Consider the following 25,798-nt stretch of genomic DNA (forward strand, 5'->3'; position numbering starts at 1 on the left):
CATACATGCATGCATACATACATACACACATGCACACATAGAAGGGCTATAGATGCCCATGGGCCCTGCTGGATCTGCCTCAACATCTGGCTTTTCTTCCAGGTTTTAGGTCTGGTCAGCACATCCTTATGACTCCCATGGGATTTTCCTGATCTTGGCTGTCAGTGTACACACCTATCCCTTATACTGCTAAGAGAACCATGCCCTACTCTGCCCTGCCACAGATGACGGCATGACCCTGAGTACCCATGTGTCAGATGGGGACAACCACAGGCTGGTCTCTCAAAGCCAGCAAAACAGGCAGGCCTACTTCCCTCTCCTGGTAACAAGACTGGGTAATTGTTACTTCTGAAGTTGGCTGAATCACTTCTGCCAGCGTTCCAGCCTTGTTCCTAGCTGCAGAAAGGGAGTGCTTTTTGAATCTGTTAAAACCAAACTTGTGTGTGTGTGTGTGTGTGTGTGTGTGTGTGTGTGTGTGTGTGTGTGTGACTCTGCTGTTTACTAAGAACTGTGCTTCTCCTCTGAGCACAGAGTGCAACTGTTGCTCTCATGGTGGATGTAAGAAAGCAATACTACTTGCTGCAGTCAGGCTCCTGCCCAGCACCTCAACCCTTCTTAGGAGACAACCCAGAGGCTTGCTGCTCCAGGTGGACCTACGGTGAAAACCAGGCTGCGGCTAGCTAAGCCACACCCCACTCAGAGCCTGTGACTTTTGTCCCGTCTTGTGCAGCATGGTGTGCCCATTAGCCCTGGACATTCTGCCTATCAGCTTTCCAGGGCAAAGCTGGGACTATCTGGAAATTTCACCTGTGTGCAGGACTGAGGTCCCTTTTCTTTTGTGGAACAGAACTTAGTGAAGAATTGGCCTTGCTGGCCAGAGGCTCAGGCTGGGCTACTGTGTTTCTGAGAAGGAAGCAGGAGGAAAAAGAGGGAGAGAAGGAGTCACAACTAGGTTGGAGGGACATATAGTCACAGTGAGGTACAGAAGTGGATAGCTTTGGATGCAAGCAGGAGACCAAGTAGAATGTCCTGGTGTTGGGGTGTAGACAGTACCCGTTCTCATCATGAGACAGGCAGGGCTGAGCAATAAATAGGAAGGTCAACCTATGTAGACAACATGTGACAGCTACAGGAGAAATAGCACTGGGGGCAGCTGACCTGAGAAGCAAGAGGAAGCCCTGGGTTTGAGATCTTTAGTGAGATGGGAACAGGTGTGTCCCCCACCCCCTTTCCCTAAGGACCATCCCCACAGCCACGGGTGCCCATTCACCCCCTTTCTGCCTGCTCTGTACTGTCTCTGTACCCACTCCTTCTGTAGCAGCCGTGGCGCCAGCTGGAGCCCGTGGGGAAACAGGAGAAAAAGTGGGAACAGCAGGCCTCGGAGAGAGTGTCTAAACATGGACTATTTGGGGACTGTCTTTTATTTTTAGTTTAAAACTTATCCACCCTTCATCATTGTAAAAACAGGAGTAAGGAACCCACCACTCACTGTCACTCAGGAAGGAGCCCCTTGGACCTCAGCTGGAGCAGTTGGAGAGGACATGGTACCTGGCTGCTTATGAGGCACTCAGCAGGGCCTGGCTGGAGGTGTCCTTAGGACCTATGTCTGCAGAGAGTAGCTGTTTCCAACAGGCGTCAGAGATTTGTTGGAGGACATCAGCCATCCTGCTTTAATCTAGTGATGTCCATGTGTCATTAGTGCCAATTAGGGGAGGATGGGAGCAAAGTGTTTGCCCCAGGGCATGGGCTGGTGGGAGGGCCACCAGGACAATTGAATTCCCCACCAGACAAATGTGATTAGGTGCAGCCTGGCCCAACCCCACCAGACAGGCATAAATGGCCGGTGGGGCTGGGATGCTCATCCCAGCCATGCAGGCTTACCTCAGCCACCAGCCTTGCTGGAGCAGCCTCCCCAGCCCCAGCGCCCGTGAGGCAGCATCCATGTATGGCACTGCGGTGGCCATCTTCCTGGTTATCCTGGTGGCTGCACTGCAAGGTTCAGAGCCTCCAGAGAGCCCCTTTCCCTACCACATCCCCTTGGACCCCGAAGGTATTTTAGAGCTCTCATGGAACGTCAGCTATGTACAGGAGATCATCCACTTCCAGCTCCAGGTACGAGGACTGAGGGCCGGGGTCCTGTTTGGAATGTCGGATCGAGGCCAGATGGAGAACGCAGACCTTATTATGCTCTGGACTGATGGGGACAGGGCCTACTTTGCGGTGAGTCCTCTGCCACCTTTCTGTCTTGTCCTCATATCCATTACCCCAGCTGGCTATCTTCACACAGACATGCTCTACAGTCAGTAAAGAAAGCTTGCCTACTGCTTCTGTGTTTGATGCTGTTAATCTGAATTAAGCCCTTCAGCATCCTAAGGAAACTCACTAGAGGATGGAACAGTAAGCGGGCTCTTCCTGGAGTCCTTGAATGCACCCCCAAATAATGATGGCAGCAATCCTAAGGATGGTAAAGGCATATGGAGGACCCACATGCCATGCAGCATGCGCTCCCCCCCCCCCCCACGTGCCATGAGTACAGACCCTGCGTATCCTCCAGTTTTACAAATAACAACTCCATGCCACACTACCAGTGCACCTGTTATGGGCCAGGTGGCATGTGGCTTAGTAGAGCAGGCAGCATGCACACCAGCCTGGGACACAGCACTCACAGGCCTTCTGTGCTATACCCAATGATGGTGAAGGTAGACACAGATACCACTGCAAACCAGATGTGGGACACCCTCACCACACAAGCTGAGCCCAAGCCAACTGAATACCTCTGGTTCCTTCTGTTCAAAATCTACCTGAACACCTGCATGCTAGGGTAGCAAACAGGAAATCTTCTACATACTGGAGCATCCTTCAGGGTCCCTGCAAGCCACAGGGATCAGTAGAGGGAGGAGAGACACCACACACACATCTTCTGTGGGTCTACTCTTTCTCTGCAGAGGGCCTGACCATCAGAGGATAGAATCTAACTCTGTATCTACAAGAGATGGTCAAAGATTTTCTTTATCAGATCAGAAGGTACCTTCTTCTTACCAGCCTCAACTTTGTTGTGTTAATCCTCCTGCCTCAACTTCCCTAGTGTTGGAGTTACAGGTGTGAGCCACTAAACCTGACTAGAAGATGCTTTCTTGAGCTGAGCATGGCAGCCACTCTCCCTGTTTCACAGTGAGGCCAGTCATTTGCCCAGAACTGTCAGGCGAGGTGACAGAGCAAGGCTGACTGTACAGTGGCTCTGGAGTCACAGTCTGTCTGGGGGATGTGGGAGACAGAAGAGCCTTGTTGGACCCCAGAGGGATTGCAGTTCCTCCCCGATTCCTGGTCTTTTCCAGCAGCAACTCCCACCTGAGGGGGCCTTTCCCACCCCCGCCATGTTTGTTTGCACAATGAATTCTTTTGAACACAGACATCAGACATGGAGCTTCTTGGGCAGCAGTATGGTCAGGTACATACTGTAGATTCCCAGCAGCACTGCCAGCTCCCTGGCTGGCCCTGCTGTAAGTCAGCAGAGTCCCCAGCAGGAAATTCACCAGGAGGCTGTCCCCAGGGGAAATTTCACTAATTTCTTGCAGGTGTTGCTTTCCTAAGCATCAATGGCCCTGGAGGTAGAACTAAATAGAAACAGCCCCAACAGTCCTCACAGCAGAGGCCTATGATGCTCATGAACTCAGAGGGAGGCTTACTTGCTGGATGCCACCCCACAGCCTTCTTCCCTTACCCTGGCCTGGAGCCCTGCAGGTGAAGGCTGGGAGACCTCTCTCCAGGCAAAGGTAGCACTAGAGTAAGAGATTCCTAGGTACAGTATTTAAGGCAGCTTTTGCTCTCGATGTTATGCAAGCATGGGGCACATACCTGGGTGAGGAAGTGCCACCTTAAATGCTGCCCTGCCTTTTGCCACTCTGGCTCTACCATCATCAGTCTAGGTCCAAGGCTTTAGTCTCAAATATCTATTCCTGGTGTGCAGTCCTGTCAGAAGCCATGGTCTCCTTAACAATGCAGTACAGTTCTCCAGGTCTCACTCTAAGCCTTGAGAATCTGTCTGGCTAACTCTCTGGGAATTTTAGGTGCCCAGCTAAGTGTGGCATGTTGAAAAGAAGCTGGGTGGGAGTGCAACTTCAGGTAGCATGGGTAACAGAAGGAGATATGGGGGGGGGATAGAAAACTTGGTTCAAGACAGGCCTGTTTCCCCTTACATACACGGGGTCCTGGGTTTGATTCCAACATTGAAAAAGAACAGAGACAGAATGAAACTGTTGGAGTCCTCAGGTGTTTGGCTTTCACTGTGTCTGAAGGAAGCACTTTGCATGTCTGCATGAAAACAAAAGTTTTGATAGCTAACTGACAAATGGCCATGCACCTGCATTTGTTTATAATTAACTTTTCTTCTTTTCCGGTTGTTCAGTAGGTTCTGACTTTGGTGCAGGAAAAGCTTGATGATACAGGTGTCTGTGAGTTGCTGCTGCGCTATAAAGCTTGTATAAAGCTTCATTTGTGCTTCCCTGGTCCCACAAAGCTGCAGCTACCTGGTCGATTACAGCACCCAGCTCTCAGTATTCTCCGGAGTATCGGATATATGCCCAGGTGCACAGGGTGATAAGCGTCAGTCCCACGATCATGTTGCACAGGCTAGCTATGATATCCAAGCCAATGAATCCAGTCACACCAGCAATCACATATGTAATAAAGATGACAACGAACAGTGTGGCTGGGGTGCGAGCGGCAATACCTGAGGACTCCAACAATTTCATTCTTTACTCCAGTGTTTAATGAGCAGATGTATGTATGCATGGTTATTTGTTAACATGTGCAGTTTCCTGATTTATGTCTCTAAATATGCTGTTATCATTTCAGGTATTTGTACATGTGAGGACAGTAGATTTGTTCTGCTTGACTTTTCTAAGTTCTGCTACTGGGTTATAATTAAATAATGTGTGGTATTTAAAAAAAAAAAAAGAACAGAGACAGATAAAATCCAAGAGGAGAGCCAGTCAGCAGCTTCCTAGCCCTGCTGCTGGGTGTTCCTGTGGAGCTGGCGACTCACTGGGGGTAGTGGGTGTGATCTCTCGTAGAGAGATGTGCTCTACCGTGGGTGGGGGCTCCTTCCTGCTCAGACCCTGTGCCTGTCTCTGCAGGATGCCTGGAGTGACCAGAAAGGACAGATCCATCGGGATAGCCATCAGGACTACCAGCTGCTCCGGGCACAGAGGACTCCAAATGGCCTATTCCTGCTCTTCAAGAGGCCCTTTGTCACCTGTGACCCCAAGGATTATGTCATTGAGGTAGGTCGCCCACTGCAAGAATTCAGTTTTCCTGAAGCATCTCTGCATCGTAAAGTATCAGGCCAAAGCCCCTCCCTCCATGGGAAGCCTGAAGTAGAGCTCACACACACGGGAAAGCCACTCACACATGAGAGATAGCCACTTAGCAGATGGAAGGTGTTTTGGGAGTCTCTACTTCTCTAGCAGCATAAGGCTTCCAAAAGCTCCCTGCAGACATGTAGCCAGTGTTCTTTCCAGGTGTGATTGTTGTTTGGGACCCTCTTACCCTGGGATGTATATCTACCCTGCTCCCATCAGCCTGGCATGTAGAACTCTGTACGAAGACCAGCACATCTGGCTTTCTACCCTGCTCAGTTGCTGACTTGCTTTGAGGTGCAGGGCTGGTCCCTTTCTCCTCCAAACCTCAATCTACTCGTCTATAAAATAAGGCTGGAGCCACTGAATTCCCAATGTGGAAGGTCTGTGGTGTACATCATTGTTGTAACAAAGTTCCAAAGCACCCGGGGCTCTTAGCCACTCCCATTAGGAAAAGCCAGTCCATCTTGCCCCTGATGGAACCCTTGCATTCTTGTTCCCTTAGTTAATATTTCTTAATGGTAGGGACAGGGGCTGGCAGTTTGTGGTGGTGGCTGAGAGACAGAGAAGAGATGTTATTGCCATGGGATGAAACTTATTTATTCACGGTCACCCAGGAGGGGCGGCCATAGCATTCAGGAAGCACCAGGCACAGCCATTAGGTAGAATTGAGAGCAGAATTTTTGCAATGAGCTTCTTCACTGGGCTCACAGAGCAAAGGAGGGGCCTGGGAAGCGGCAGGCGGGGTAATTCTGATCTTTCCGTGCTTTAGGATACTCTGCTTACCAGTTTCGACTCTGAGACAATTTAGGGCGAGGGAGATGGTGGCTTTGAGTGGCAAAGTTATACAAAAAGGTGGGCAGTAATCTGGGCTCAGCTAGACTACAGGATTTGGAAGGTGGGTTACATTCATCCTAAGAATGGATCTCAGGGACGGGGTAAACGTATGGTCATTTGCTTAGATCTGTGATTGATTAATGGATGTCAAACAGACAAATCTAGATTCCAAGAAAACAAATGAGGAATTTTGGCCAAAGAGGGGATAGAATAATAACCTAGGAGCTCATGACACAAAGATGCTCGGTCAGGGCCATTGGAAATGGTCATCTAAGTCCCCACCCTCCTGTAGGCAAGGCAAGAGCAGTTAGAGTCCAGAGTGCACCATAGAGCAGGCCGGTGTTTGCATATTCTGAGGCCAGAGACTTCTGCATAGAACTTGCAGGATGTTTTTCCCAAGAGCAGCCATTGAGGCTTTTACCAACCAGAGCACGCTGGTTGTCCACCATGAATGTACATCCTTGGGTACCCACTCAGGAAGGGGCTGCTGGCATCTCCAGCAAAGTATCCACCTAGAGCTGTCAGCCTCTGTCCATAGCACCCTGTGAGGAAGCCAACCCATCTCTGTGGTCTAGCTGGGCCCTCATCACAGCAATGGCCTGTAGACTTTTATGTGTCCAGCTCCTGGGGGTTGGGGAAAACTCGGTCACACAACTCCCTGTCAAATTCAGGACTCCCCAGATTGATTTCTTGGCTCCCTAGGTGGTCACTGACTCCTCAGTTGTGAACCAACCAATACCTCTCCCCTGCCCACAGTGACCTTGGGGTTCATAGAGGAAGTAAGATCCCAGCCTGCCTTATAGCAGAGCCCAGTGGATGGATACATGAATGAATGCTAAGCAAATTCAGAGTGTGTGAGAAAGAAAAAAAAAAGTGTTTAACGGGTAGGGACAGGATTTTAGAAGCAGCATGGGGCCAGGCAGGGATTCATGGTCTTCTCATTTGCTACGCTGACAGTGAGGAGCTTTACCTAGTAGGAGTGGATGGGCAGGGGACATGGTTCTCTTCACTCACCACTGAACCTATGCTGACTCTGAGTGGGAAATCAACTGGTTCTGTCTGGGCTGCAGGATGACACTGTCCATCTAGTGTATGGGATCCTGGAAGAGCCATTCCAGTCACTGGAAGCCATCAACACCTCAGGCCTGCATACCGGGCTGCAGCGGGTGCAGCTTCTGAAGTCTGAGGTCCCCACTCCGGCCATGCCTGAGGATGTACAAACCATGGATATCCGGGCTCCTGATGTCCTCATCCCTGACAATGAGACCACATACTGGTGCTATATCACTGAGCTACCCCCACACTTCCCCCGACACCACATCATCATGGTAAACGTAGATTCATCTCTGCTTTCCACCCTGAACCTAGAGTTGCATGAATCTGAGGTGGTAGCCTGACTCTCTTAGAAGTATCACTGTACTAGTCCCTCGTGATCCCCCTACTCACCATCTGCCTCAGGATCCCTATATTCCTGTCCCACCTGGAGCAGAGCAATAATTTTTTTTTCTTTCTTTCTTTTTTTTTTTTTTTTACTTCTGCAATTGCCTTTGAGGTTAGAACTGCTGTCAATCTTTCTTACCTCCTCTCATGTAAAAGTAGCTCAATTCAATTGCTCCAAAGCTGTAAGTAGGGACTTCATCATAGAAGTCCCAAATACTGTCCCTGTTTCAGAAGAGGAAGAATAACTCAGAAAGGTCATGTGAATGCCCAGGGTCACACAGCAAAGCGTAGGCTGGCTGTATAGCTGTCCTTGAGGCCCAGGCTCTAGACTGGAGTCCATTTTGCCTTCCAATGGAGCTTCAGGGGCCCAGAGTCACCCATAAGTACAAGAACAGTCTTCCTAGTGCCATCTTATAAGGAATAATCAGTGTAGGTCTCTCCTTTCTTCCCTGGAGCTCTTTGCCGGTTCTGTTACCTCCTGGTTCTGAACTGGAAACCCTGAAGTACTGAAATTGTCTTACTTGCTTCTCATTTAGAGCTGAGAAGCTAAGAAACAGCTGGTCCCGCCAAGTGGGAGGGTTAGGTAGATGCCAGGCTCCCAGTTCAGGGTGGTCTATTTCTCTGCAGTATGAGGCCGTTGTCACCGAGGGCAATGAGGCTCTGGTGCACCACATGGAGGTCTTCCAATGTGCAGCTGAGTCTGAGGACTTCCCCAAGTTCAACGGACCCTGTGACTCCAAAATGAAACCTGACCGACTCAACTACTGTCGCCATGTGCTGGCGGCATGGGCCCTGGGCGCCAAGGTATGCACGTATTGCTATATGCCTGTTCTAGTTTGTTTTCTGGTGTTGTGATAAATACCACAGACAAAGTCAATCTGGGGCAAGAAAGGATTTCCTTGGCATACATTTGCAGGTCACAGTCCACCACTGAGGGAAGTCAAGGCAGGGACTGGGGGCAAGCCAGCTTGATGTACCACATCACCTCTGACCAAGGAACTCATAGCCAAGGAAGAGCATCAGGAAACATGGAAGCCGCTGTTTACTAGTTGGTTTGCAGGCTGTCTTATACTCAGATAGTGTTCTTACACAGCCCAGAGAATGGTGCAGCCTACAGCTGTCTTGGCCCTCCTAAGTCAGTTAAGAATCAAAACAAACCTCATAGATGAGCCTACAGGCCAATCTGACAGAGGTTAACTCCACAGCTGAGGTTGTCTCTGGTGAGTCTAGGCTTTGTCAACTTGACAGTTTAAAGTTAGTTAAGACACTACTGTAACATCCCTGGGCTTCCTTTGGAATCCTCAGGATTTTAACTCCCTGCACCTGTCTCCACAAAACTACATCTTAAAATGTCCCAAGAGAGAGCTGGGAAGGAGGCGTGGCAGGCACCAGCAGAGTGCAGGTTCCAAGCAACCTCAGTCACCTCTAGGATGCTTGTGCTTTTGCTCTTTGGGGACCACAAAAGCTTCTTGCAGTCTTCTAGGACAATGCACATGATCACGAGTGTGCACCTCTCATCACTGGATCAGCACCCGCAGGGATCTGTGCAGAGCATAATCCCAGGGCTGCCTGTGGTCGGGCAAGTTGTCAACAGACCACGCCCAAGAGTCTTATTGTGCACCTTCTAGGTTCCCAGGCCAGAGGATGTCGAGGGCAGGACTGGAAAGCCTGGGAGGGAGGCTCAGCTCAGGTTCGGTGCCAATAGGACCTTCCATGTGTGACAACAAGGTCTACTTAGCCCCAGAAGAGAATCCTTCTAACCCAGGCACTTGCTGAGCTTCTGCTCAGGCCCCAGCTGTTAGCCAGGTTTGTCCCAGAGCCCCAAAGGACCCCTGTCTAATACTCCTGTCCCACACAGGCATTTTACTACCCAGAAGAAGCTGGTGTCGCCTTTGGGGGCCCAGACTCCTCCCGGTTTCTCCGACTGGAAGTTCATTACCACAATCCACGGAAAATACAAGGTACAAGTGTGAAGAGCACATCTCCCGACCCTGCTTTTGTCTCTTAGATGCTTGGGTGCAACCTGTTGAGGCACAGAGGAAACAGGACGTGTGTACATGCCAGAGACAACACAGGCCTTTGCTCCTTGTCTACTTTATTGTAGTTAGCATCCTAAATGAGTTCCCAGCCTGGGGTTCTGGTGTCCCCCTCAACCTAGTGCTGTAATTGATTAGTGATGTCTGCCATGGACCCTGAGGCAGGGCTTGGTGCTGTGCTGTTAAAGCATCTGAACACTCAGTGAAGAGAGAGCCTCCCAAGTCCCATGGGGTAGACAAGATGTCATCTACTTCCTCCCAGGGCACTACAGCAGGCCTTAGATCCAGAAGGCCAAGGACCATGCCTGCAGCTAGTTAGCCAGGCACCGAGTGCTCTGTGAAGTTCTTTTCCCAGCTTGTGTCATGTGTTTAGACGGACCAAGCTGTCCAGTTAGCTCAGAAATGCCTAGGCCAGGGCCACACCTGCCCACCTGCTTCTGTTCCCCCACCTGGCACAGAGATGGAGAAAAGCAGTGAGTGGCTGGGCCTGAGAATACTGTGTTAGGGAAAAGAATCTCAAGGGAAATAAGACACACCCATGCTGCAAAAAGCTTCTAGAAGCGGGACAAGGTGTGTGTGTGTGTGTGTGTGTGTGTGTGTGTGTGGTATGGTGTGTGTACAAGAGGGGAGGGTAATTGATTCCAATTCTATGGTGCCACTTAGTACAGATCTTGCAGGGTTGGCACAATATCAGGAAGTCACCATTGTGGCTGGGTCACCCCATGCCTGAAGGTGAACAACCTGAGAGGGATCATTAGGGGATTGGCAGAGGACACCACATCAGAAACTAAATATCTCCTTGCTCTTGTACTCCATTTTACATCAGACTCCCCTTTCCTTTCTCTCCCCTTCCTTTGAACACGTATCTTCAACTATGCAAATGAGGAGTAGAGAGATCCTGTTAAACATGAGGGGTGTCCACAGTGAGCCTGAAGCAGCTCCTGCACCCAGCTCCCAGCTGGATGTGGAACTGGCAATGCAAACTTAGTGTCTTAAGCGACTTTCCCCTTGGCTACAGCAATGCCTCTGCCATGAGAATCATCCAGAGCGGGCAGAAGTCGAGAGGCGGCTGCGGCCGGAGCACCCATTGGGGATTTATCGCTCATTTAAAACCTGAGAGCAAATGGATTTTTGAAAACTCCTTGGGTGTCAGGGACGTCTGTCTTCCTTGATCGTCTGCATGTATTTATGGATCTTTTGTCAAACATAAGGGTGCTCCTGTCGGTTGGTGAATTTTGAGATGGGCTGTTTTTCTATTAATATCAAAATCCATGATTATCTCATTATTTAATCCCCATCTAAATTTTAACCAATTGCCACTTCTTTTTATTATTTGCCTCTGATGTCATCTGCCTAGAGACACAGGGGCTGTTTGAGTTTGAATGTTATTGGCCTGGGGGTGGGGAGGTAGAGACAGTACAAAAGGAAGAGTTGAGAGCAGAAGAGAGCGAGGGCCTGCCGGCTACATCCTGAAGCAGGCTGGTCCTAGGTCTGAGGCCAAGTTCAGATGCTTCCCGGACCCTTGGTCTTACGCAGAGTCTTCCATTCACCCTCCAGCCTCAGTTTCTCCATCTGTAAATGGGAACGGTGGTCCTTACCATGAAAAACCCCAAAGAGGTGAAGGGTGCGCTAAGAGCAACTTCTGACTCTTCAATCAGAAAGGGTGACTAAGCACACAGTTCCCCAAGGGGTACCTCGGGGGCTGCTGCTTCTTACCACATGCCTCTCCCTCAGGCCGACATGACTCTTCCGGCATCCGTTTACACTACACAGCTACTATGCGACCCCATGATGCAGGCATCATGGAGCTGGGACTGGTGTACACACCCTTGATGGCCATCCCCCCTCAGGAGACTGCCTTTGTCTTGACCGGCTACTGCACAGACAAGTGTACCCAGATGGTGAGTGGACGGGGTCCTACACATAACCCACTCCTTGATGACCAGGGGAGAGCAACAAGAGGACTTTGGACCCCTGACCCAGAATCAAGGTTGTCTGTGTCTCTACGCACCTACCTCCAGCAAGAACTGTTTCATGTCCGTGCACCAACTCTTTGGAAATACGTCACTTTAAAAATGTTTATTTATGTGTTTGATTATACTTTCCTCTTTTCCCTTCTCTGTCTCTCTCTGCCTCTCTATCTTTCCCTTCTCTGTCTCTCTCTGCCTCTCTCTGTGTGTGTCTGTGTGTCTGTGTGTGTGTCTGTGTGTGTGTCTGTGTCTGTGTGTGTGTCTGTGTCTGTGTGTGTGTGTGTCTGTGTGTGTGTCTGTGTGTGTGTGTCTGTGTGTGTGTCTGTGTGTGTGTCTGTGTGTGTCTGTGTCTGTGTGTGTCTGTGTGTGTCTGTGTCTGTGTGTGTGTCTGTGTGTGTGTCTGTGTATGTGTCTGTGTCTGTGTGTGTGTCTGTGTGTGTCCGTGTGTGTGTCTGTGTGTGTGTCTGTGTGTGTCTGTGTGTGTGTCTGTGTGTGTGTCTGTGTATGTGTCTGTGTCTGTGTGTGTCTGTGTGTGTCCGTGTGTGTCCGTGTGTGTGTGTCTGTGTGTGTGTCTGTGTATGTGTCTGTGTGTGTGTCTGTGTGTGTGTCTGTGTGTATGTCTGTGTGTGTGTCTGTGTGTGTGTCTGTGTGTGTGTGTCTGTGTGTGTGTCTGTGTGTGTGTGTGTGTGTGTGTGTATTGGATCCCCTGGAAAAGGAGTGAGATGGTTGTAAGCCTCCCAACCAGGATACTGGAAATTGAACCCAAGTCCTCTGGAAGAGCAGCAAGTACTCTTAACAGCTGAGCCATCTCTCCAGTAACCCATACAGTCCACTTTAACTGCTTTTCTTATGGGGTATCCAAGCTTCCAAATGGGACTCACCTTCTACAGGCTGTGCAGCCTCCTGTCATATCATGTTTCACAACCAGGCAGGAACTGGGGGGAAGGGGGCAGCAAAGTACCCAGTGTCCCTGGGGCTGTGCAAGCACAATGTGACCCAGCAGTGCCCCTGGCTTCTGTAGCAAATAGAAGTGGCTCCTAGCCTATGCCAGGCTGCCCTCATTCTCAGCTGGACCTCTGTCTTAGCTGGGCCCTCCTCCCACCTGGCAAGAAGCTGTGTGGAGCAGCTGTGAGGAATTTCCTGACGTGGAGGTCTGGAGGAGCCACATTGCTGGGTAAGGGTGGGGACAGTCACCAATGGGGATCCCACAGAGCCCTCTCTAGACCGTCTGTGACGCTTTCTCACTCACAGCCCGTTGTGATGGCTCCTCGCGGTCTCACGCTATGGCCCATCGTGATGGCTCCCTGTGGTTTTGGAGGCAGTCAAGTGCACAGATCTGAGCTTCCAGTTGTCCGTAGCCTCTGTTCCTTTCTGTTAACATCTGCTCTCACCCTTTGCAAGGTTTTCTGGCCGGCTGCCATCAGTCTTCCTGTCTGGAGCTCTTTTGATGTCACAGATGTGACTTTACTGTCTGCTGTGTGTCCTGTGTTCTCTGCTGGCTGCTTCCCTGCTTCTTACAATGACCTGTCATGGAATTGTACATATTCCTGGGTTGCAGACAAGGAGACCCAGGCCTGCCAAGAGAGGACACATAACCCAAAGCCGCACCGTGGAGTCAGTTTTTGTTTGTTTGTTTTTTTTTTTTTTTGTTGTTTGTTTTTTTTGTTTTTGTTTTTTTTTTTTGTTTTTTTGTTTTTTTGTCACAGAGCTCATAGTAAATGTTCCTTCCCAGAGTACTCATGGGATGACACTTGTTCTCAAGAGTCCTCCCTACCTGAGCACCTGGTTTTTGAAGTATTAGCTAGGACTAGTGTTCTCAGGCTGAGACCCGGGATCTATCTCTTCTTATACTCAATCAAAAATTTTAGCCCTAGGCCAGGATTAGAAATCAACTTTCCTCCCAAGTTAAAGCAGACAGGTCAGGAGGGGTGATGCTGGCTTCTTAGACCTGTGACCACAGATTACATCCCACCATACACCTATATTCCCGGCTCATTAGCAAGGCCCCCTGGCCCAGCATAAATAGTCACAGTTTAATCGTGAAGGCCCCTGGTTTTCATTGCAAGGGGGATAAAGATATCCATGATGTGAATGGCAGGGACAGTAGCTGACCAGAGCAAGACAGAAGATTCAGAAGTAAAGGCAGATGAGTTGAAAAAAGCACAGCAGTCCAAGGTCATTAAATGTCAGCTCCCAGCACCAGGATCTTCAGTTCTAGCTGGCAGCATGAGAAGAGCCAAGGACCATGGCAGGGCGGTGGAATGGTGTCATGTATAATGGTGCATCTGAGAACACTTGGTATCTAAAGACATGAACACAGATGAAGGAAACAACTGTTCTTTGGAACTGCCCTAATGCCTTAATGAGGAAGGCAGGCCTCCTCAAATTAGGGCTGGCTACCTTTCTGCCACTGGCTTAGTGGTCAACATCATTGGGGTTGACCAGGATCACAATGACCTCAGAGAGAATATGGCCTTCTGTGTACAGGCCCATGTCTGGGGCCCTGCATATGGTGGGAATTGCAAACATCATTGTCAGAGAGCCCATAGAGAAGGAAGGTCCTGTCCTGCCAACATGGAAAGAGCTTCAGAGGTCTGCTGGCTGAGAAGGAGAACTCAGCTTTTGGGGACCCCCAAGGAGACCAAAGGACAGGGGTGTCATCTACCCTGAATGTGTTCTGTGGTTTGACTGCCGGTTGGGGTTTCAAAGTCCGGGGCTTCTGGCCACAGCACACTCTTAAACAAGCCACTCTGGCAGGTTTATGATAGAGATCAGAGAGAATCATGTAGAAAAAGCCGATATTCTGGTAAGCCAGGGGATGCTGCCTTCCCTTGGGGGTCTGACTCTGCTCTTCCCACAGGCACTGCCGGACTCTGGAATCCACATCTTTGCCTCTCAGCTCCACACACACTTGACTGGCCAGAAGGTGGTTACTGTGCTTGCTAGGGATGGCCAAGAGAAGAAGGTGGTGAACAGAGACAACCACTACAGCCCCCACTTCCAGGTGAGAACCTGCCTGTCACCAGCCTCCCAGGCCTTCTGATTCCCAGGGCTGGCTGACTTTTGGTGGTGGACCCTGACCCAGGCTGCTGGGTGCCAACAATGTCTTGGTGACAACTTGATTGACCTTGTCTTCCCCTGATTGAAGCCCACACTCAGTCAACCCTGATGTTCCCCAGAGAGATTGAGGCAGAACTGACAACCCAGGGAGGCTTTGGTGGGGAAGAACAAGGTGGCTGGATCAGGGACCACAGCTCTTTTTCATTCCTCTCTTTCCAATTCCAGGAGATCAGAATGCTGAAGAAGGTTGTGACAGTCCACCGGGTGAGTGCCCGGCAGGGACAGATGGCTGGGGCAGGAGATATTTGGAGAGCACTGTTCCCAAAAGAGACAGAAAGCAGAGGGGCAGGAGAGAGTCCACAGGGCAGGCACAGCAGGGCTGGGTAAGGTAATGTGGACTTCATGGCACAGTGGGGACATTGTCTTAACCACTACCCCAAAGACTGGAACACTGACAACACTGGTAAGAGATGGGGGTGCCAAGATGTAGTCTTTGCCCATGCAGAACTGGGGATCTAACATGGCCAGTCAGGCCATGAAGCTACGATGGATATGAGCCCAGGAATGCTGAGATTCCGAACCTCACTGGGTAGGGTGCTGGGCTCCTCTTGGGAGATCACACATCATAGTGGCTTAGTCCCCATGAGGATGAGTTGAGCACCCCTGTGGGCACCAGGTGGGCAGGTGCTGATGTGTCTGCTGCCTCTCTCTCCAGGGGGATGTCCTCATCACTTCATGCACATATAACACAGAAAACAGGACACTGGCCACAGTGGTAAGTCACACTGGCTTTTCCAGTCACCCACACAGAAGTCTGCTTAAAGATTTCTAACCATTCCCAGGGTTGAGTGTAGGCTGCCAGAGGCAGGACTGCCCCTTCTGCATTCCTTGATGGATCGGAACACCCGGGGGTGCTTCTCTAGCGACTCTGACCCTTGACCCTTCTGCCCCAGCCCCCTAGTTCCAGTTATCCAGGCAGCATGCTGGGCTCTGCACTCCCCATACTGAGTCCAATATAGAGTTAACACTGTCAATACAGCTTCAGGGCCTTATCTAAGAACCGCTAGGGTGGGTTCTCATTGGTACCCATGTGTTTGGTATCTCTCTGGCATGGGAGGGAGCCAGGAAGTACTTTGGAATTCAAAAGTCCACCTGGGGAGATATCTGCTACAGGAGATAAGCAAAATGACAGGATCGATCACAGACACTTCAGCGGACATCTCCCAGAGGTGACAGGAAGGATGAGAGTAGGGGAGAGATGGGAAAGAGCTTTGGCTGGGGTCATGAGCCAGGAGCCTTGTTCTTAGGATGTTCAGCTGCAGGGGAGTGTGGAGATGTGGGTAGCACCAGGCAGGTGGATGTGGTCAGCCACTCCAGGGAGGAGACATGGGCCTTGCTTTGGGCTGGACTGTGGACAGTCCAAAGAGGAGTACCTTGTAGAAGGACTATTTTTCAAGGTGAGGTATGCAGGGAATGTGTCACCAGTCTGGAGCACGTTGGGCAGGGAGAGGGATGTTTTCCATGGTTTCCTGGGTCCCCCCATTCTCAGTCATTGTTTCCACTAACCTTCTAATTGATCCTTGTGCATCCCACAATTAACACATGAACTGTGCAGTTCCGAGTGAGCCACACCTGGGCTACATCCCACCCTGGCATCCCTGAACCTTAGAACTCCTACCAATACTGTAGCACTGTCTCTGCACAGTGTTCCATGGCTTCAGCCGCAGTCCAGGGTTCCCCACGCTGTTTCACGTGTGTTCTTTAAATAGCCTTATTGTGAGATGATTCACATACCACACAGCTGAAGTGTGTGAAGTGTGCAGCTCGTTGCCTGGAAGCATGTTCACAAATCCATGCACACAGTCAAGCCACAGCTATCGCCCCCAGGTCCCCTCACCCAGCCCAACACAGATCCACTTGCTCTGGATGTTTCTATTCTGGACACTTCTCGTCTCTGGATTTGCATGCTATGCAGCTCGCTGTGGCTGGATTCTTTCCCATACATTTAATCCATTTTAGTCTCGTGCCAGTCTCTAAGGCAAGCATTTTCCCAGACACTTTCACAGGCATCGTCTCCTTTCTGCAGGTGCTTCTGCTATGGATGGGAGCAGGGAGGCACCTGCCAGTCATTGGTGGAAGAGAGCCCTTAGGCCTGCTCAGCTAGAGGTGCTTCTGCCAGGGCTGTGTTCCTGTCTTGCCAGATTCATGGCCAATAAACAGTGCTTTACTTGTCTTGGAATGTTCATGGTCACTGGCCTAGCAAGCAAGATCTTAGGTCTTCAAGTCCATGTCTCAAGGGCAAGATACCTCCTTGGCTATTTAGGGCTCATGATTTCTTGGGGGAGGCAAGGGCTCCATCTGAGATCAGAGGAAATGAGAGTTTCTAGAAGGCAGACCCGAGCTTTCTGCCTCTGACAACCTGTGGATCCAAAGAGATCGTGGCCTTTGAAATGCAGCTCCCTTCCCAAAGTGAGGGAGAGTAAGTAGCGAAGGAGACTCCACTCTGGCATCCAGGCTATGTTCTCCTTCTTGATCTCTGAGGCGACAGAGCTGTTGTCAGGGAGGGGGTGTCCCATGCTCACGGAGAGCTATGAAAGCTGAAAAATAAGGGCTTGGGACAAGCAGACACTGCAGAAAGATCCACCTAGCACACAGGGAGCAGGCTGACTTCTTATGATGAACTTCCTTCTCCCATACCTCCACAGAGATACCCCAGGCCCCAACCACTCAAGCTGAGGTCAGCTCAGCTTCACACCATCCACGTGGTCTGTCATGATTTAGTGAAGACCTTTCTCTCTTTGCCAGTTCTAATGAGTCAAATAAAATCTTCCTCCCAACATCATGTTCACAAAAAGCCAGGATCCTGGAGAGAGGCTGAGACAGCCTTGGGCTGGGCTCCCTGCTTGGTTCCTGACCCTGATGCAAATGGAGCTCTTTCCACCCCCATCTAGGGTTAGTTTACTAGCTCTGATAGCAGAAAGTAAGCAGTAGGAATGTCACCTGCTCTGTCCCTCCCATATTGTGGATAGGTGGTCTGGGTTCCCAGGACCGTTCTGGGTACTAACATCTCTGCAATACCAATGTGACTAATGGCCAGTGAGCTCTGCAGTGTGTAGGGAGGTCAGTTCCCACTGGGACCATAGAGACTTGTCCCCTGCTCTCTAAGACTCAGTTGTTGTAACCTATACATAAGACAAGAACAGCAAGGCCCTGTCTCCTTGTTTCTGCTTTTTTTTTTTTTAAATCACTGTCTGATGCTTATTCACTGGGTCTCTCTCTGTCCTTCAAGCCACCAGCAGACCACATGAGTTGGGGAACTTTCCTCCTGGCTTTATCCTGGAGGAGGACGTTGGATGCCACCTTGCCGCAAGAAGAGAAACAAGTAGTAACAAGAAAGCCACAGTCAGGTGGGATGCTGAGAGCAGTGTGCTGACGGGGTCTTCTCTCTCCTGCAGGGGGGGTTTGGGATCATGGAGGAGATGTGTGTCAACTATGTGCACTACTACCCCCAGACGAAGCTGGAGCTCTGCAAGAGCGCTGTGGATGACGGCTTCCTGCAGAAATACTTCCACACAGTCAACAGGTGAAGCACTTCCTGCTTTCTGCTCCTGGGGAACCCAGCATGGACAGCCTCTGTACCCTGCATCCTGCACCATGCTCCCTACCCCACACCCTCCCCTATTAAGAGGCTAGGTGGCCAGATACAGAATTTCAGCTAAGTTCTTGGAGCAAAGATAGCATGCATACCATCAGATCTTCTGTGTTTTTAGAGGTGCCTGTGGCAGGTATCACTAATCAATCTCGTGACTTACAAGCTACTGCCAGAGCAGCCATTTTCAACAAGCAAGGGTGCTATAAAAGATGGAAACAGGGCCAAGATAGCTTAGGCAGTGGCTAAGAGAGCCAGGGCTGGAGAAGAGGGGAAGGGCCACTGCTGGGAGCCACGCTGGGTTCCCATTCCTCAGCTATATCTGTAAACTGAGTTATTGTCTTTCCTTCCAGGTTCGGCAATGAGGAGGTGTGCACCTGCCCTCAGGCCTCTGTCCCCCAGCAGTTCGCCTCTGTGCCTTGGAACTCTTTCAATCGCGATATGCTCAAGGCTCTGTATAACTACGCCCCTATCTCCATGCATTGCAACAAGACCTCTGCCATCCGCTTCCCGGTATGACTGCCTGGGGTTGAGTGGTGGGTCGCAGAGACATTCAATGCTAGCTCACCCCTATCCAATACCAACAAACCCCAGTGCTACCTGAGGCTCCAATCCCAGGTCTGTCCAAATCTTGAGGAAGACCCCAGGTAGGTTGAGGAAGGGCACCCTGAACTTCTCAACAAGCAATGCTCACATGAGACTGAGAAAATGACCACATTAGTGATAGAGACAGGTGTACAGACAGATAGACAGTAAGGGAACAGGCCAGCAATACTGCCAGCCAGGCCAGGGAGGCCACTTCTTCTGGGCAGAGTACAGCAGAGGACTAACCTCAGCCCTCCGAGTGTGACTGAGTGTCAGCTCCTTCCTCAGGGAATAAAAATAGATCTGTGGGCAGGGGAGGCAAGAAACCAGCAGTCTGTGACGAGAGTCCCACAGCACAGCTTCACCCTCCTTATCTGAGGCCTGCTGGGAGTCAAAGGCACCTAATTTATTTCCCAGCAGAGCTGGCCAGCAGCAGCAGTGCCAGCCCAGAATGCTGGTCAGCAGAGCCAGCCTGCTCTGTTAGGCAGGAGAGGCAGGCACTGCAGCAGGAGATGAGCAGACCTTTCCTGGCAGCATTTGGGTCCTGGATTAATTGCTAACCCAAACACCCACACCATGGGGAGGCTTGCTCATCCCAGAGAAGTTTGGGGCACTGCTGGATATGGCTGGATCTTGGCTTTTGCTGAAGCCTTGTTGGACAGTGGCTAAAACCAGACCAGAGAACACAACGGCTTAGGGAAGGGACATGGATCCTCTGGTGGTAACCCTCAAAGGCTGACTTGGAAGGGGCGGGGAATGTTCAGCACGGGATAAATTAATTTAAGGACAAGAATCCAACCAGCTAGGGAGATAACACCTTGCTTGGCCCCTCCAGCCTCAGTTTATCTCTTGCTTCCTTTCTTTCAGGGTGAGTGGAATCTGCAGCCTTTTCCTAAGATCACCTCCACACTGGAAGAACCCACCCCACGCTGCCCCATTCGACAGACTCAGAGCCCTGCTAGCCCCACCGTGGTCATTACGGAGGCAGGTGCTGAGTAGGCCCATCTTGTAAGAAGCTGTTCTTCAGGCTCACTTTGTCCCTAAGGGCTCATACCAGCTCCGTGCACCCCTGTGTGAAGACTCCCTTCCATAGAATAGTGCTGTTCACCTAGGAGGAAGGAGCATATCACCTTGGAGATACCTGCATGACTGCATCCCGTGAGGTCCAAGTGGACAGAGCAGCCCTGGACATTCTCTCTACACTGCTGGCTCCACGTAGGGATAACTCGCTATGGGAGTCCAGATTCAATACCACAGGACCTACCTTGCCTCCAGAACAGCCTTGCCAGGCTGGGTGCAGACTCCCCAAGCCCCACAGTCCCAACCCTGTTGGTCCTCCAGTGGTGACTTGTGTTGGTGTATGCCATGACAACACTGCTTAAATACTCCTTTGCAGAATGGCTCATGTTTCCCAGTGGGCGGCTTCCCTGCAACAAGACAGGACACGGCATTTAGCTAGTCAGAGACTCACCAGGGGAACTCGCTTCATGGCAGAGTAAATAGATAGTTTCGCCCACCTAGAGGGAAACCCCAACAAGTAGTTCCGTCATAGAGAGACAAGATGGCTAGAGCCAGGCTCTGTAGGGGGATGGGATGGATCAGAGCCTGTTGCTTCTCCTGTTGGTGACAGGCCAGGCTCTGAAATAGGTAGGCAGGTGAAGAGCTGGCTTGGCCCCTTGATGAAGGAGTGACTTGGGCAAGCCACTCAGCTCCCTGATCTTCATTCAGTCTCCTTGTCTGTTAAATGAGACTCGCCCTCACCTAGCACTGTCTGCACATATGCATGGCCAATATTCCTGCCTTGTGCTGAGCCTTTCTGGGCTCTATAGTATCACACATGTTGTCCCATGTGAGTGAGGCATGTTTCTATAATTCTAGTCACCTCTATCCTCCCTGACTTCTCCCTTCAGTCTCCTGCCGAAGGGCCAGCTCAGCTCTTTGATGGCTTTGGAAGGGAATAAGAAACTGGGCCTTTTCAGCTATTTCAGCAAAATGCAGCCCAGGCTTCTTTAGGCAGGGAGGGTGATGGATGAGCCTTGGGTCTCCTGCACCCCCACCCTCACCCCCACCCCCACCGCAGACACAAGCTAAGGACTGCCTCCCCTTCAGCACAGCTCTTTATTACTAGGGAAGGAAAGTGCCCGGACTCTCTGTGCCTTGCGGTATGAATCATGGCTCCAGGCGCCCATAAGTCATGGATGTAATCGGTGTGAAATGCCAGGCCTAACGGCCCAGAGCAATGTTCAGCACTCCGTCATCTGTACAGCCTCAGAGATGGGCGAGGCAGGCCATCTCTATAGCTGTGTCTTCCCTCTATGGCCCCTGCCTGAGTAGCCTAGAGCCAGGGAGTACAGGAAAGGCTCATGAATCTCTGAGGAGCCTGACCTCCCACACAGTTACTCCTAGTTGTGTTCCAACTTATAGTCAGGAAAGCTTAGGCTCTTGGGTTAGCACTTTGCCCAAGGACCACAAAAAGACCCACCGGCTGCCCATGTGTCATGTCTAGACTACAGTCCCCTGCTTCCCCTCTAGGCTGTTATGCTGTCTCCCCTGGGAGGCCATCTGCACCCTGCCCTATGTCTGTCACAACAGGCCTCGCTGGGATGACCAGGGTGTTGTTATGACTGCCAGATGAGGCATATGAGGTCCCCACCAACTACCTAAACCTTTAAGGACTTGCTATGTCTCTTCCCTAGGAGAGGAAACTGAGGCTCAGAGACCTGAGGTTAGATGACAAGGTCCCCGTAGTGAGCTGTGGAGCCCAGGTCTATCTGATAGCAGCATCTAGGTTCCCAGCTCCACATCCTTATCTTCCAAGCGGGGATCAAGAGTGAGTTTACAAGAACTGAACATGAGGGCGTAGGGTAAGGCTAATGAGATCACATTCCTCCTAGAGGCTCTAGGCCAAAGCAAGTCTCCAGATCTACCCGTCTTCTTCACTGAGGTAGAAGAAAGGGTCTGAGTGTGAGCCATTTCCACAGCTGCTGGGTGTATTGCTTTCCCTTGCTGGGGTTGGGTATCCCATGGAGCAGAGGAATCTCTAGACTCCGTGAAGCCAGGGCTTTTAGGGAGTGCCAAAGGATGGGCTGTACTCCTCTGTATCAGTGCTGAGAGGGCCATGGGTACAAATAGGGTGTCCCCAGGCCGTGGATAAAGTTTACATGAGCTGGCCCTGAACTGCTCTAGAGCAGTACTGTCTGGTAGCCCTCAATCTCAGTGGCTATTTAATTTTTATTTAGATTGGTTTAAAAATGATAAACGCCATAGTGAGCGATGTGGCTCAGTTGGTAGAACACCTTAGCCTAACATGTACACAGCCCTGCCTTCTATCCCCAGAATCACATAAAACTGGGGACAGGTACATGAGCACACCCGTCGTCCCAGCACTTAGGAGGCAGATACAGGAGGACCAGAAGTTCAAGGTCATCCTTGGCTACACAACAGAGCTGAAAGCCCACTTGGTCCACATGATATTCTGTCCCAAAACTGAGACAAAGGTTGGCTAAGGACACAGCTCTGTTGATAAAACTGTTATCAAGCATGCGTGAGGACCTGAGTTCAATCCCCAGAACCCTCACGAAAGTGCATGTGTATAGTCCTAGCACTGAGGTTGGGAGGAGATGGGGATCCCTGGGGCTTGCTAGATCATTAGCCTAGCTTAACCAGCGAACCCCAGGTTCCAGTGGGAAACCTTATCTTGTAAACAAGGTAGACAATCAAAGAACAAAACCCAAGGTTGACCTCCGGCTTCTATACACATGTATGTACACACATATGTGTGCATATACATAAAGGCACACACAAACACACACACAATGAGATATTTACAGTTCCCTTTCTGGTGTCATTCCCTCATGTCAGGCAGAATGTGGCTCATGCCTGCAACAGTGGATGGCCATCCACACGGTATCCCATCACTGTGGGGAACTGCTTGGAGGCTAGGGACACCTACCACTTGTGATGCAGAACTGGTGGCACCCCTCAAACTACAGTGACCTCCTAAGATGTTGCAATGAGCTTGCACACAGGTTCCTGGGCTCGCCGAGTTGTCTAAAGATTCTCGGTAGGCTGCCGCTGTAGCCTGCTTAGCAGTGAGAACCTAAGATGCTGGGCACTGATGCAAAAGGCCTACCTGCAGGTAGATGCACCATCAGGTCTTCAGTGGAAGAAGCTGGGATCTCAGTGTCCAGCAGCCCAAGCTTGCCATTAACATACTTAGTGTATTTACACAAGGGCTGCTTTCTTAGAAGGGGCCACATGCTGGAGTATTCAGGGCTATTTAAACCAGCCGGAATCCACAACTGGCCAGGAGTGGCTGGGCCAGCAGGAAGTCAGGGAGCACACTGGTCATTTTGCATCCTGACAGGATGGTCACCTGATGAGTGAGTGTAATATCTTGACTGAGCCATTTTCTGATGCCCTTCCCAAATGCCCACCTTTGTCTCTCACCACAGCCCAAGAATGGTTCTCTCTGCCCACTCTAAAGGGCTCAGCTCTGCCTGTGGGCTTTGTCTCGCTCACTTCCCATAGATGTAGAACCACTTGACTGCCTGCTCTCCCCTACCATTAAGAGTGACAGATGGGCCTCAGGGCTGTCCTTAGCAATCCCGCTGACCCCTGGGTCCCTAATGGGGTAGAGGTAAGATGAACACACAGGCTCAACCAGGCTGCATGGAGCTCCAGGGTTGGTCCTCCTGGCAGAGTCCCTAAGCTCAGGCAGAGGAAGACAGTCCCATCTATCCGTCTCCCTATGCAGGTTGGGTGGCTAGGATACCACCTAAAGCGTGTAGCATGCTGGTCAGGCCTACCTCAGGAGCATGACACATGGAGCTTGCAGTCCACCACCTGTGTATCCCTCCTCTCCAAATGTTTCTGCTGTCTTCCATGCAGGCTAAAGGGACATGGTCTTGTGCCAGCCCCATGCATAGGAAGCCTCCGGGATGTGTGGGATAGAAGAAACTGGAAGTGACCTAGACATTTTGCTATCCAGGCCTCAGCCTTTTTCAGAGAAATGAGCATGTCACCCTGCCAGAGGACCCTCCTCATCTCTACTGGAAGGCATGTGGTGTAGTTTGCTGGCCTTGCCCTACTGCAAGCATTCTCTTTTATATTTTTGATTGTGAGCCTAGCCTCTAATGGCTGAGCCATATCTCCAGCCCAAGCATTCTCGATGTGTGTGCACTTTATACATGGGTGTGCAAGCACATGTGTACCCGTGGATGCAGAGACCAGAAGTTGATGTCATCTGTCTTCTGTCACCTTCCTCCTTAGTGTTTGCGATAGGGTCTCTCATTGTCTTAGGTTTTATTGCTGTAACAAAACACCATGACCAAAAAGCAAGCTGAGGAGGAAAGGGTTTACTTGGCTTACACTTTCATATCACTGTTCATCATTGGAGGAAGTCAGGGCAGGAACTCATGCAGGGCAGGAACCTGGAGCAGGAGCTGATGCAGAGGCCATAGAGGGGTGTTGCTTACTGGCTGGCTTCACGAGGCTTGCACAGTCTGCTTTCGAATAGAACCCTGGATACCAGCCCAGGGATGGCACCACCCACAATGGCCTGGGCCCTCCCACATTGAGTACTAATTGAGCAAATAGATTTCATGGAGGCATTTCCTCAGCTGAAGCTTCTTCCTGTCTGATGACTCCAGCTTGTGTCAAGTCGACACAAAACCAGCCAATGCACTCATCAAACTTGGATCTCACTGACTGGCTAAGCAGGGTGGCCTGCAGACTCTGGGGATCTGCCTGTTTCCAAGTCCTTTCCGAAGTCCAGTGCCAGAGTTATAGAAATGTACCATCAAACCTGAGTTTTACTTGGGTCCTGGGGATCCAAACTCATGGCCTCAAGCTTATATGCCAAGTGCCTTACCTACAGGTCATCTCTCCAGCCCTGAAGAAAACATTTCTGCTCAGTGTAACAGAGACCAGGCTAGGGGCAGCAAGCCTGTGTGTATGTGCGGAGAAAGAGGCCTGTCCCCTCCTCTGCAGTGACAGCTCTGCCTAAGAACCTCTGAAGTCCAACACTGTTGTATCTCATGAGGCATTTGAGGGCGTATGCCCGCTCCCTCTGCTGCCAGCCACATACTGTTCTGCACACGTCAGGTGCCTTCCTATCAGCTTTCCAGTGCTTTCTGATAGGCAGTGCCCAGCCACAGTGGGGGCCATGGTGCTTGACTTTCCAGGGGAAATTAAAAAAAAAATTATAGCTATGAAATGTGACTCTAGATTATCAGTGCCGGAAGTTGGGCTTGAGGTCTCTGATGTAGGCAGGCTGGGATGCCCTGGTCAATGGCACTTTGGGGACGTTCCAGATGAACAGGTGAGCTTGGGAGAGGACTCTTGACAGCTGCTCTCAGTCAGGAGCCCAACACCCTTCCAAGGACTGTGCATGGGAGAGGCAGGCAGGCATGTGAAGTCTGGGAGAGATGAGTTAGGTTGGGAAGGCGCTCAGACCTCCCTTGCCCTGAGCTATCCCCAAAGACAGATTGCAAGCTATATGTGGTCATTCTCCAAACTCAGGGGTCTTGGCCAGACTATAGAATAGGGAGGAGAGGCTCAGCAATGGGGCAGCCACCTTCCCTCTCCTTCCCCTTCCTCTCCTCCCTTCCCTTCTCTACTCAACTTACTTCTTGCCCACTCCCCTCTTCCTTCCTCGTTCCTTCCCCCCTCTTCTTCCTGCCTTCCTCCTCTGGCTCCACAAAACTCATGTCATCCAAGAGCCAGACCCATGATCCTGAGAGACCACAGGTGTTCCTCCAGCCATCCAGAGGCTCCTCCACACCCTTCCACTTCCAGCCCTTCCCCGGGCTCAGGGGACCAGAGCTGCTTTTGAAAGGCCAGCTATACCCCACACATCTTCCC

At 50.9% G+C, this 25,798-nt stretch overlaps 1 protein-coding gene and 1 long non-coding RNA gene across 2 annotated transcripts; one reads left to right on the forward strand and one right to left on the reverse strand.

Moving 5' to 3' along the window:
• The first annotated feature begins 1,841 nt into the window (after window positions 1-1,841).
• Dbh (dopamine beta-hydroxylase) lies at window positions 1,842-20,124 on the forward strand. Its single transcript, XM_034496052.2, has 12 exons — window positions 1,842-2,220; window positions 5,136-5,282; window positions 7,265-7,522; window positions 8,262-8,438; window positions 9,493-9,595; window positions 11,405-11,571; window positions 14,501-14,644; window positions 14,926-14,964; window positions 15,416-15,475; window positions 18,156-18,283; window positions 18,703-18,862; window positions 19,802-20,124. The coding sequence occupies exons 1-12, from the start codon at window positions 1,855-1,857 to the stop codon at window positions 19,931-19,933; spliced, it is 1,881 nt and encodes a 626-aa protein (XP_034351943.1). The 5' UTR covers window positions 1,842-1,854; the 3' UTR covers window positions 19,934-20,124.
• LOC143441236 (uncharacterized) lies at window positions 7,737-21,000 on the reverse strand. The gene is made up of 3 exons (XR_013108454.1): window positions 20,199-21,000; window positions 12,890-13,164; window positions 7,737-11,242 (listed from the first exon to the last, which is right to left on the reverse strand). It is a non-coding gene; the product is annotated as an uncharacterized LOC143441236 (long non-coding RNA).
• Between the last annotated feature and the right edge of the window lie 4,798 nt (window positions 21,001-25,798).

Source organism: Arvicanthis niloticus, chromosome 2 (genome assembly GCF_011762505.2).
Source record: "Arvicanthis niloticus isolate mArvNil1 chromosome 2, mArvNil1.pat.X, whole genome shotgun sequence".
Classification (NCBI taxonomy): domain Eukaryota; kingdom Metazoa; phylum Chordata; class Mammalia; order Rodentia; family Muridae; genus Arvicanthis; species Arvicanthis niloticus.

Bases quoted from the DNA above. Each gene is read 5' to 3' on its own strand.
- Dbh (XM_034496052.2), top strand. From the start codon at position 1,855: ATGCTCATCCCAGCCATGCAGGCTTACCTCAGCCACCAGCCTTGCTGG. The intron at 11,572-14,500 runs GTGAGTGGACGG...CTCTTCCCACAG, and splicing joins CAGACAAGTGTACCCAGATG to GCACTGCCGGACTCTGGAAT. The intron at 14,965-15,415 runs GTGAGTGCCCGG...CTCTCTCTCCAG, and splicing joins AGGTTGTGACAGTCCACCGG to GGGGATGTCCTCATCACTTC.